At 36.9% G+C, this 13,679-nt stretch overlaps 1 protein-coding gene across 1 annotated transcript in view; it reads right to left on the bottom strand.

Moving 5' to 3' along the window:
• Positions 1-13,679, bottom strand: part of LOC128861931 (uncharacterized) — a 55,968-nt gene that overhangs the window by 23,236 nt on the left and 19,053 nt on the right. The window contains exons 6-11 of the mRNA XM_054100305.1: positions 13,249-13,418; positions 13,106-13,163; positions 11,187-11,275; positions 6,759-6,906; positions 5,976-6,688; positions 2,169-2,328 (exon numbers count right to left, since the gene is read on the bottom strand). Coding sequence (XP_053956280.1) covers positions 2,169-2,328; positions 5,976-6,688; positions 6,759-6,906; positions 11,187-11,275; positions 13,106-13,163; positions 13,249-13,418 — 1,338 coding nt within the window. The remainder of the gene's footprint in view (positions 1-2,168; positions 2,329-5,975; positions 6,689-6,758; positions 6,907-11,186; positions 11,276-13,105; positions 13,164-13,248; positions 13,419-13,679) is intronic.

Genomic DNA, 13,679 nt, shown 5'->3' with positions numbered 1-13,679 from the left:
AGAAATAGTTGACTGGACGAAGAAGTACTTAAATGACTTAAACGCTGCTATCAAGAAAAATCGAAATGCTGTATAGTAAAACCAAAAGAATTAAACCTGTTTTAGAGCTGGTTACCAGGGAAATGGCGAAGAACAGCTATTGTAAAATATAGATCAAGTTCGAGATAAATTCAAAAATTCCTAAAATAGATTATTTGGAGGTTAATTGGAATAATAGTAAAACAATAACCTTTGAATTCATTCCATTCAGTTTTAGACTCGAGTTAAATTATCAGCTCAAGTAAGAGGTTTACCCATTGCCTTTGCCCGTGTTGAATATAACAGAGTAGAGATGAAGCGTAAGCATTGTAGGAGCAGCTTTTCTCATTGATAGGGTTCATTTTTTCATCATAGGGTTTTCCAAACAGAGGATATTCAAAGAGAAATGCAATTTTTTTAATATAAATGATCGGATGTTTATTTCATTATAAAGAGGAAGGTATGCCGTTAATAGTGGAAAATAACTTCAGGCAAATGACCACCACGACCACGCTGGAGAATATACTTTTCATGAAATTTTCCATAACCGAATTGCAAAGTGGCTGTCCTATGTCCTCGACAGCCTCACGGGTTCCATCTTTGAAGTCTTGGATCAACCCTGGGCTGTTGGCGTAGACCCTTTCTTTCACGTGGCCCCAAAGAAAAAGTCACAAGCTGTTAAATCAGAATATCTTTGTGGCCAATTATGATCACTTTTCCCGTAAAAGATCAATGGTATCGTTGCTTGTGTGGCACGTAGCACCGCCTTCTTGAAAATAAACGTTGTCCAGATCAATACTATCCAATTTCGGCCATAAAAAATGGTTAATCATCTCTCGATAGCGCAATCCGTACACCAGTAGCACCTGTTATTGGAAAACGCTTTAGTTTTTCCTTTTTTCAACTATTCTTTATACTTTACAACTTGTTTTTATATATGGTTTCGCAAAAAAAAGAACCAAAGAACTTTTTCATAATTTTTCTCTTAATATGTCTTATTGATAATCAAATAAAGCTATTTCTACCGGAAACATTTTTTTTCCAACGCTTTATTAATTCATGCAGTAAAGGGTTAAGAAAATTTGGTGAATTTTGTTCAAAGTTTATAACTTGGAGTTATATGGTTATTTACGTTTTCATAAAAAAAAATTTAATAAAAAATAAACAAATAGTCAAAGTATTTCAATATGTCACGCTGGTTAGTGTCGTTGGAAACTCTCCCGTAAACGTAATAGATGTGAGTATGAACACCATCGAACGACGACTGAAGTAGGCGAACATATCCTACCGTCCCACATCGTCAAAACCACTACTCTCAGAAAAACACATTGGGAAACAACAAACCCAGAAAATAACGTCACAGTATTGGACTGGCGTTCCCAATCCCCAGACGCCAACCCCATTGAAACTGTGTGGGGAACTATGAAAACGCATCTTGCCGAAAGTCCAGTCCACGATTTAAAGCAACTCGTGCGTGCAGTTTAATAATCTAGCCCTGTTTGTCGATGAGCTATGCAGAAAAGCTTTAAAGCATGCAGAGAAGATGTCAGGCTATACTCAACAACGATGGAGACTAGACAGCTTATTGAGTAATTGCTTCTCGTAGTTTTGTACATACTTTTAGGTAAAAAAAATGTTTAAATATTTATGTTTTATACTTCATGAATAATCGCGGTTCCTTTTTTTGTGACACAGACTGTAAATGCGTCAAAAAGTGAAAATCTTAAATTTCGTCGCTTAATCACTTTATTTTCGCGTTTAAAGCCGGACAAATTCTAGTTTATGAAATAAATTGTTATGCTACTGGATGTGGCACTGCTTTTGCACAATATTCTAAACCAGGTCTTCTTAAACTGTGTGTCGCGACCCCCAGGGGGGGTGTACGAGCTTTTGTTTTACGAGAATCCACAAATTCTCAATGGGGTTCATGTGAGGGCTTTGCGCTGGTCACTGCATAACCGAAAATGTTTGGGACTTCAGCCAGCTGGACACCATTTTTGCCGTATGTTTAGGGTCATTGTCTTGTTGAAAAATATCTTTTTCAACAGCAAGACCGGTTTTGTGGATGGCAGCAGGCAAATTTTCTTGCAAGATCGTCAAGTAATGCTCCTTTTTCATTCGTCCTTCGATTTTGATCAAAGGACACACACCAGTGCAAGTAATGCACCCCCAAACCATTATGTTGCCACCACCATGCTTCACTGTTTCTTTCACGCTTGATTTTGTTAACTGCTGGGGATCTTTTGACCAAAACCATGAACAGCCATCCGATTCAAATCGGTTGATTTTTGTTTCATCTGACCATATTACCTGTAAAAAATAAAAATATGCATTAAATGATATTAATTATTGAAGCTTTACTGCTTAGTACCTGCAAAATTGACATTTGAATACTAAACATGCAACGTTATCAAAAATGCCAATAGAATATTTTGAGTGTCTTTTGCAAACATCAAATAAAGAAAAGAACACTTTGGAGAAGTATGTTACTTTGAATGATAAATATCTATTGGCATCGTATGAAGTTTCGTGTTTAATAGCAAAAACGAAAAAGCCTTTTACTATTGGAGAGCAACTTTTACTACCTGCAGCTATAAGAATGTCTGAAATTGTTCATGGAAAACAGTATGCTGCTGAAATTAGTAAAATTCCATTATCAAATGGCACTGTGTCCAAAAGAATTTCAGACATTAGCAATGATCAATTTCAACAGCTTCTTCTGAGTCTTAAAGACAGCTCAAAGTTTGCAATACAACTGGACGAGTCGACAGACATTTTAAAAATGGCACAATTGTTACTTTTTGTAAGATATATGTATTTATGAGGGAAGCATTCATGAAGATATACTGTTTTGTCGTCCTCTGGAAGGTCATACTCGTGGAAAAGATATATCGTCCCCTTAGTATAACAATAGCCTAAGTGCTCATAGGCTATTATTTTTTTTTTTTTGCATTTTTGGATTCTCCATCGTCGATTTTATATGTGGTCAAAATTTTGTCAAATTCTAGTTCCACAAAGTGGGTCAAAACGTCAGTCAAAAAATAATAAATATTTACAGACATAACAAGTTTGAGTGAGAGCTACTTTCGACAAAAAGTTTGAAATTCATTTTCTCAAAACATAAAAAAATGTGTAGGCTATTTTAATACTAAGGGGACGATATATAAAAAAGTAAATGAGTTTTTTGAAAAAGAAGGATTAAATTGGAAAAATTGTGTTGGTGTGTGCACGGACGGTGCTGCAGCAATGAACGGACCAGATCTTGGTTTTACAGCATTTGTTAAAGCTGGAAATGATCATATTATGGGAGGTTGAATTAGTTTTAAAGGTGACACACAGATGGCGCTATTTATCACTTTATCGCGTTGGCAATACTGAATATATATTCATGACAAAGCCTCATCCCTAGGCTTTGTTTATCAGTATCTGTCATTTCGCTGAAGTATAAACAACGCAGTGTTTTCGTGCTCCGAGTATGTCAACTTTCGTGCCGTCGAAACGCAATTTGCGGGAAGCTTTGCTTTTCTGCTTCAATTTGAAAAAAAAATACAGCCCAAGCCCGTGAATTGCTGCAGGAGGCCTACCCAGACCATACTCCGTTGATTTCAACATGTGAGTACTGGTTTCGACGATTCAAAAATGGTGATTTTCACACCGAAGACAAGGAGCGTCTTGGCCAGCCCAAAAAGTTCGAGGACGCGGAATTGGGGGAATTGGTAAACGAGGACTTGTGCCAAACCCAAGAAGAGCTTGCTGAATCATTGGGCGTTGATAAATCAACCGCTTGCAAGCGTCTAAAAGCGATGGGAATGATCCAAAAGCAAGGGCATTGTCGAACGGCGACTTTTTACGTGCGAATTGCTGATCGAGCGACAAAATCGGAAGGGTTTTTTGCATCGGGTGGTGACTGGCGACGAAAAATGGATCCACTACGATAACCCAAAACGCAAAAAATCATGGGGTTTGCCCGGCCACGCATCAACGCCGACGGCCAAGCAGAATATTCACGGCAAGAAAATCATGCTCAGCATTTGGTGGGATCAGGTCGGCGTCGTATATTTTGAGCTGCTCCAACCGGGCGAAACAATCACGGGGGATCGTTACCGACTGCAATTGATGCGTTTAAGCCGGGCATTGAAAGAAAAACGGCCGGAAACGGTAAAAAGGCACGACAAGGTTATTTTGCAACATGACAACGCTCGGCCGCATGTTGCTCAACCGGTCAAAAAATACCTTGGAACGCTTGGCTGGGAAGTGTTATCATTTGTTGCGGCATATGAGTCTCGATTTGGCGGACCAGCGGTTCTCCTCGTACGAGGCTACCAAAATATGGGTTGAGTCATGGATAGCCAAGCAGCGGCCAGAATTTTGGAGAAACGGCATCCGGAAATTGCCCGAAAGATGGGCGAAAGTTGTAGCTAGCGATGGCCAATACTTCGAATAAAATATTTTGTACCTACCGTTTTTTCACAATAAAGCCCCAAATCTTCGAAAAAAACCTTTAAAACTAATTCAACCTCTTATATACATTTACACATTGTATGATTCACCGAGAGGCACTTGTTGTTAAAAAAATTGCACCAGAATTAAACACTATGTTTTTTGATGCAGTCAAAATCATTAACTTTATTAAAAGTCGAGCACTTAATAGTCGATTGTTTAAAAATTTGTGCATTGATATGGATTCGGATTATACAAGTTTATTGCTACATGCTGAAGTTAGGTGGCTATCAAGAGGTCGAAGTTTGAAACGATTATTAACTTTAAAAGATGAAGTTCTTATATTTCTAACAGAGCAAAATTCTAATTTGGCCGATTATTTTCACGATAATTTATGGCTTCTCAAACTATGCTATTTGGCAGATATTTTTGATAAAATCAATGATATGAATTTATCAATGGAGGGAGTCTGCGTTAATATGTTTATGTTAAAAAGTGGATCGCTCGAAATGTTTCCATTTACTGACGAGTATATAATTAGTAACAATATTTCAAAAAAAGATACTCTTATAACAAAAATTATAGTTAATCATTTGAAGGATATGGAAGTTGACATTCATAGGTATTTTCCCAATGATACTGATACACAACAATGGATTTGCAATCCATTTTCAATTGAAATGGAAGAAATTAATTTTTTAAACTTAAAAGCACAAGAAGAATTTGCCGAATTAACAAGTGATACTACCTTGCGACTCAGATTTTCTCAAGTGCCTGTGCATGAATTTTGGATAGAAATCAAATCAGAATATCCCCTACTATCGGAAATGGCAATGAAAAAATTACTGCCATTTTGTACAACATATTTACGTGAATCAGCCTTTTCCACATTAACTTACATAAAATCAAAATACCGTTCAACTTTAATAAACGTTGAAAATTTATTACGATCTGCGCTAACTCAAATTGAGCCTAGATTTAATTATTTGTGTAAAAATAAACAATCACATCCGTCACATTAATATTGTTTGATGTTAATAATATGTTTTTATTAAAAAAATTGTTACAAAAGTTTATTTTTTCTATTGAATAAATATATAGGTATATAGTTTTATGTCATTCTATTTATTGTGTTTTATTACGACCGATATCCCGTCAACGTTTCCAATTATATATATGTGAAATGAATGGGTACGTATTCTTAAATCCTTATTTTATTTACATTGTAAAATAGTGCGATATTACATCTACATCTACGGTTAATATATATTTCATTATATGGAGGAGGGGTCGTTTAAAATTTCCTAAGCTTGAAGAGGGTCGCTATATAAAAAAGTTTAAGAAGCCCTGTTCTAAACCACATTCCCTAGGCATCACTTGTCATATATGTTATAATATAATATGATTGGAAAAAGCCCTTTTTTGGACCTGCAGAATTTTATAGTGTAAAAATCGTGTCTATGAGTAGCATAGCAGTAATATTACATTTATATATTATTATATGAGAATTATTTCGCCATAGTATCTTCTATCCAATCCATATATGCTCCGACGCGTGTGTAAATACCACGCGTATCCTTTTGTCCGCATTCGCCAGTGCCAAACGAAACCACGCCAATCAAGTAATAAGAAATCTTGCCATTTTGTGACTCTGTCAGCATAAGTGGACCACCTGAATCGCCATGGCAGGAGTCGGCACGACTGCCCGTTGCGCATATTTGCTTATCGCTAATTGTAATACCTCGACGAGATTTTTTTACACCACATTGTGTGGAATTCAGCACTGTAATAGTTGTTTTCAATTTTACTGAACTATGTGGACTCGTTTCAGTTGCTCCCCAACCAGCGACTTCTGCAGCGGCACCTTCATAGAGCTCCGATTGTTGGCTCGCCTCTAACGGAAGACATATGACATTTATAAAATCTGTCAAATCAACATATTCCGCTAGGCGCAACAATGCAATATCATTGGTCAGGGTTACATGATTGTAATGTGGATGAATTGTTATTCTCTGCACTTCTACATCTCGATGCGGTGGTGCACAAAACGCTTGGCCACTGTTGTCATATTGGCAATCTCTCTCTGTTCTAGTGTTCCATTCGCCTAGGCGAACACTCGTGAGCAAGAAATTCTGAGCAATGGAATAACCATCTGCGCAATGTGCGGCGGTGAGAACGTAATTTTTACTAATCAGAGCACCGCCACATAAAAAGTCCACGTCGTCGTAGTCTGTAGAGATATTTGTAAACATATTTTTTTACACATTTTTTAAACAAATTTTTACTATTGTAATATTTACCATTGGTGTACACTAGCAATGCCGTCCAAGGAAACTCATCGATTTCTGTTTGATTTCCGTTGAAAATACGATTGCTTAAAACAGCTCTTCCACATTTGTTTTGCTTTGATGGAGTTCGTGTACTCTCGGTCGTATCTCGGTAGTTTTCCTAAAATATGCAAATGTGCCATAAGTTAAAATGTGTAAATGAACTTTTTTATGTATAGAGTTTTTCACCGAGAACTTCGTCTTACGATAGGAGTGAACCCTAATATTATGAACGTTTTGACGTCCGATTTTTCACATATACGCGGTCGAAGCTTTGAGCAATGAGATCAATTTTGCACGCAAGTAACACTAAACTAAGGATCATCTACGTTAATTCAATTATAAAAGGTTCTGCATTCAGTGACAACTGAAATTTGACACTCTAAAGCAGTGAAATGGTGTTGTAATAGAAATATTGAGGAAAAGATAAATAAATTTCAATAAATTATTTATTCATCATCATCATCAATTAGCGATTACAGCTCAGGTTGAGCTTTAGCTTTTTCCACAATCCCCTTCCAATCCGCACGGTTCAGAGCAAATTACTTCCAACTCCTAACTGGTAGTTTCTTCAGTTCGGCTATGACTTATTCAAGCCGGGTTATCCTTGAACGTCCTCGTGCTTGGGTCGCCAGGGAGTTTGTTGTTAGAAAGAATTTTTGAGGGCGGCTGTCCTCTACGCACAGTGCTTACTAACCATCGAATCCCATGGGATTTAATGTGTTTAACGACATCTTCTTCCCGACATCTTCTTTAACGACATATTTTCTAGTTATAAGTTCAGCAACTCTTCGTTGTAGCGCATTCGGACATTCCGTCGTTGCAGCGTATGGGGTCAAACACCCTAGGGAACACTTTTCGCTCGAACACTCATCAAGCTTTTTTCGTCTTTGCTTGTCATTGTTCAGCACTCGCAGCCGTACGACAGCGCCGGCAGTATTATTCAGTGGTAGAGGCGGAGTATACATTCACGCGTTAGCAGTTTCAACTTCAGAAATTTTTTGTAGGCGTCATTTGCTTTGTATTGCGTTATGGCTACTGTTGTAATTTTCTTATTAACACTTCCAATTATTTGAAGTGTTGAGTGCCCTCAAAGGTAAATGTCCCGATTTCGATATCTTGAGGGTTTCGTCTCTCTTCCCGCGCGAGATCTTCAGATATTTAGTTTTGCCTTCATTTATTCTTCTAATGCTGTTGCACGACTTACAATGTTGCAAGAGGTCTCGTCCGTACACGCGACTGTTATTCCTGAGCGACTAAGAAGATTACCAAACTTGTCTTCATTTCTTATCGTACAGTGAAGAAGGAAGGTGGAAATGTTTATTATCAGAGCTAAAATTCAAAGATCTCTGAAAACTAAAGTGAAATTAGATGGATTCATATATTTAGCGTAGTTCACAAATGCCATTTTTCTCCAAACACTTGTTCAAGTGCGGAAGTTCCTGACATCTTCATATATGCAATATTTTCTTCGTGCGGCAATAGTTTTTTCGTAATAGATGTGCAGTCGTGTATTCTTAGTTTAGCCAATGCACCCTTGGAAACCGTGGCGACCCTTGTGAACGAAGACTCATTGGGCACATATTCGCTTAGATGAAGCTTTCGGATGAAATAGCCGACAATGTACTCCAGAGCATCCTCGTAGAGATTTTCGAAATTTTCTTCGGCTTCAAGCTCGCTGGGGAAAAAATGTTCTCCAAAGCCGCCTCATCTTCAGTAAGGAAACCTTGCAATGTTTCCAAAGAAGTATCGCTGAAGCGTAGCCACTCGGTTTCGTCAGCTTCTACACTACAATAAACAGATAATGTTACAGTATTACGCAATGTTTTTGAGAATAAGTATTGAGTAATCGAAAATTTAAGTTTTATATTGAGGAATTATCTCATTTACCTAACAAGTATATTCACAACTTATACTTGAATTGTCGTTGTCATGCATACCGCCCTTTACTCGCAATGTTCCAAAGAAATCCGTCATTGTCTGGATATATGGAAGGCAATACTTGTCGTGGGCATATCGACGTAAATCTGTCAGGGATCTGACGCTGATCTTAATACTCTTTTGAAAGGCTAACAACGCGTTTCACTCAAAAGCACGAGCTTACATGAGGAAAACTGAAGAGTGAGCAACGTTGTTAATCAATTAAGAAGCCGATTTTTTCTGTGGAATCGAAAAAGCTGCTTGAATGCAGGAACTTTTATTATTAAATCATGATAATCCACAATGAAAATGGGATGGTTGAGAAGCCTAAGCTCATCTTTCGGAACGCTACGTGCTATGGATTTGACTGAGGCAATTTTTTTTCTCGAAACCTCGGCTAGAAATGCATTTGCGATTAATGAATTTCGCTATCGAGAGATGTTAACAACTCCGAATTTTCTCCAATTATTGATGATGTGGATATCACTGATACAATTCAAATTCAAATTTATAATTGTCAAATATTACTTCTTCTGGCACAATGAAATTTGAATCATTTTGATCTAAATTCTAGGCTTTATTTTATTTTGTAAAACAAAATTCCTTTTTAAAAATCAAATTTTCAAAACCCAACCTTCTTTGCTCTATGCTAAATTTTTGCATTCAATGGATAATTTATACGAGGGTTGCCCTTTATATTTTGAGCCTTTGTTTGTTGCTTCCTCAGTGAGTTGAAAAATTCAACTCGCTCAAAAGATGGAATTAACTCGGGAAGATTTTCGTGCGATGATTTATTCCCATTTTCGAAGTGGATTATCGATACAGGAGTGCATTGATCAACTTGCTTCGACACCACATTTAGCCGCTTTGTGGTACAATGAGTACCAACCTGACTGTTAGACCTTGCAAAATGAATTTCGTGAAGGCCATCCAAAAACGATTGTTGTGCCAGAAACAATCGATGCTGAGCGCAAAGCATCTGTGACTTTATAACAGGATCTGTGACATTATGACGAATCTTGGATCTACGCATTCATATGAGTTGGGAACAAAACAACAATTGACAGTTTGGGTGTTCCTAGGCAAGCTTAATCCAACAAAAGTTGTTCGCGAAAGAAGCAAATGGTCGAATGGTCACCTGAATCTGCCGAAAATTTGGACATGTCGCAACTTTACTACTAAAGAAACTTACAATAGCCAGTTCCGAGTAGTAAACAGCTTTTTGTTTGCCACAATTTTTCGGTGAATTAAGGAAAATCAACCGCCGAAGACGAATCATAATCTCCCAAGACACATCGGCTCACACAAGAGAGTTTTTGAGGACACAAAAGATCGAATGAATGCAGCAACCGCCTTACAGCCCTGAATATTTATTATACTTTTGGGCCTATTTCGTATTTGCTTGGTTTTATAGTCCTGTGAAAAATATAAATTAAATATTTGGTTGGTGGATTCAGGAGCGTTTTTTATTTTTATTAAAAAAAAATGTTTCCCATAAATTTCCGGCAAAAAACTTAAATTTTTGCATTCCAAGTATATTTCAAAATTTTCAATATTGAGTAAATCTAAAAATAAATAATATATTTTTTTTGTTTTTCAAAATTGTTTGAATTTACTTCTTATTATATTCAAGCCTACAAATAAAGCAATTTTCAGAAATATTGAAGACCATCTCCAAAATACTTGGATAACTTGGCGTATCAGAGGAAGGCTCTGGAGCCGGACTGTTATGCGCTTGTTGTCTTCTTAAGCAATTCGAATCCTATAATTCATATGGAGATTGCAGAGCAATTCAAAGTCGAACCGAGCCGAGAGAATAGGTATAACCAACTGTAACTAGAGTTCTGGCCTCATTCACGCGCAAGTATTAACTTGGGCCGGGGAGTGTCGCTGGGTATTTGGCAAAGTGCTTCCTCTTAATTGTTGTGTGGGTCTTGTTGTGTTTTATGCTGCCTCCGCAAGGCAGATGGTTGCTTATGAGGAGATTTTTCATGGCAGCACTCGGAGTTTTGCCATTGCCTGGCGGGTGGACGACCGCTATTAGAAAAAAAAACCTTTTCTAGCATTTAGCATTTCATGTTCACACTGGGTTTCGAATCCGAGCACTACGAATGGTAATCACGCACAACGCGGCCGATCTCTGGTATTCTAAAACTTGATCTCGAACTCAAGAAGCTCATGACAAATCATTTTAATAAAATTGGACGTTAAAATATTTATATTAGCACGAAGTAAAAAAAAAAAATATTTTTTTAAAAACAAATGAAAAAAATGGAAAAACGCTTTTAAAAATGAAATTTTTTTCTTAAAAAAAAAAACAAAATTAAAAAAATCGCAAAACGCGTTTAAAAATGAGATTTTCAATTTGTACGATGAAAGTTAGGTGCACTTAAATAAATAGTTGCTCTTAAAAGTAATTATCACTGCCGGGCGTAATTTCTTTTTTTTATTTTTATTTTTTAATTTTAGCTTTTCACTTACAGTTTCTGGAACAGCTTCTTCCGGAAATTGAAAGCTACGAAGTGCTCGCTCAGTTCCCTTAGAACTACTTTGTGTTGAAAAAATCCTCTCTGTACAAAAATAGAATACAATGATTTTGTTGTTATTTAAGCAGATTTTTGTATTTGGTCTAATACATATAAAGGGTCTTTCAAAAGACGCACCTAGACGTTGGTTTAAAATAAAACATATAAAAATTTTGGTTCTTTCAGGTTTCAATATTTTTATTCAAAATACGGTTCTTAATTACATGTGAAAAATTACATCGTTTAAATGCCCATCATTATGACGTTTACAGGTTTTTTTTTGTTTTTTTGTCGGGACAACTAGCAAGTGTAGCACTCAGACATTAATTAAGTTCATTGTACTACGCTTGGACTCCCTTTTAATTTTCTTTAAATCTACCCGATCTCCGAAGAAATCTGAGTAGATCTTGTGGTGCCAAGGAGCTAAGATGGTCGCTTCTTAACACATCAGTGCCAAAGACCTCAAACCTGATGCCAGCAAAGGCGGGACAGACGCACAGGAAGCTGTCCGCCGTCTCATCCTCCTCTTCACAAGCTGGCAGAGTACACTGTCTGAGATTCCTAACCTTTCCATGTGCTTCGCCCACAGAAAGTGGCCCGTTATCAGTCCAACCAGCTGCCTACATTCCCTTCTGCTTAATGACAGAAGAGTTTGCGACAATCGACCGGACATGACAGGTAACATCAGTTTAGTCCATCTGCAGCCTCTCTCAGCCTGCCAAACTCGCTTGTGGGTGGTAAAATTCGCCAAAGCGTCGATTCATGATTGTCTAATTGTTAAGATATCAATGCTGAAGGTTGTTCAGCAACATTTGGCGCGACAGTAGCAATAGTCTCAACAGAATGCCAAATTGTTGGTCCCCCAATCGTTTTTCTGTCCTCCAGAGAACCAACTTCTTGAAACTGTTTCAATTTTTTCCCCAACCTTTGAATTGTTGGCGCGTTTGAACGATTATTTTCCCCTAAAAAATCACGAATTTTGTTCACGAGATATGTTGTTCTTAAGGCCCTCGCCTCATTTGAAATGGTGTTTTTGTTGTGTTGGTGTTTCTTTAAACTCGTGTAAAACGGAAACGAAAAAAGATTTTTTATTTTTGTTTTTTAATATTTTTTTTTTTAATCCATTAATAAAAAATAAATATTTTTGTTTGGCCATACGAGGTTCGTTGAAAAAGATGTCAGTCTTCACAAATGGTCTTTACATGGACAATGGACACAGATATAACCTGTTCTACTGAACCGATTTTGATGAAATCAAATTTGAAAGACTAAGAATTGATGTCGCTTTCGTGGAAAGTATGATCATTTGGAAAAAAATTGTAGTATTGTATTTTTTCCGAACCTTTAAAGTCTAAAAAAGGATCAGAAAACGAAAGAGAAAGGCTAAAATTTGAACGTCCGCCATTTTGTAAAATTTAATTTTTTATTAGGATCATAGCTCTCACGATAACGTTATTCAAACTGAACCAGAACGTTTTGGCTTTTTGATTTCAGACACTTGTGAGTCGCGGAACAACAATGCATCAAAAAATTAAATACTCAAAACAATAGCAAAAAAATCTTTATTCGTTTCTGTTTGACACGATTTTAAAGACACACCAAAAAAAAACACCATTTGAAATGAGGCGAGGGCCTTAAAGATCAAAGATTTCCCTAATACATTTCAATAATTTTTACGCTATGTTCCAATGCGTAAAATTGTGCATCTGTCTACTTAACAAATATCAAAGATGGTATTAAAGGTACCGTCTAGAAATTATTCACTACTGACTTCTAGGCGTCAACTTTTGAAAGATGCCTTATACTAAATATTTGCCTAAATAAATGCCTTATACTAAATAACTTTTTTCATAAGCTATTAACTCCCGCACTTACCTGTTGTTGTGCCCACAAAAGCACGGATTTTAACGGATTTCCGCAATGGACAGCAAGCCTTCAAGCAATAACAGCAGATTTATTACAGATACAAACATAAATATGTACAACGGGATAGTCCGTGAATTGATTGAAATACTCACTAAAAAAGTTCCATTTGCAAGTCCACATTGACTTTTGCGCAAAAGAGCAGTTTCTGCTTCCGTTCTATCCGGATTGGTAACTAAATTGACCAAGAGTCTGCAGTCTCGAATCGATGTACATTCTCCAGGTTCGCCGTTCGGTGTTTGACAGGCCTCTGGTTTAGGAACTGCTAAGAAATTTCAAAAGTTTAGGAACTTTGTCGTTGTACTCACAAAAACATTTCTCAGCCATTGCAATGAGCGAAAAAATATGAATTGGAGAAAGCGTTTCATTAATGTTGATTTGTTTGGCGTTGAAATCTTCAAACGACAGAAGGTGAAGAAATACTTTTACACAAACTTTTTTAGGGCATGTCTTTCTACCCTGATTAGTTTATTTTAATGAGCATTAGCTCGCTCGAGAAAAATTAATGAGCCATTTTAGGACCTCA

This window comes from Anastrepha ludens, chromosome 4 (assembly GCF_028408465.1).
Source record: "Anastrepha ludens isolate Willacy chromosome 4, idAnaLude1.1, whole genome shotgun sequence".
Taxonomy (NCBI): domain Eukaryota; kingdom Metazoa; phylum Arthropoda; class Insecta; order Diptera; family Tephritidae; genus Anastrepha; species Anastrepha ludens.
Note: the sequence above shows the minus strand (reverse complement) of the source record. Positions and strands in the feature narration are given on the sequence as shown.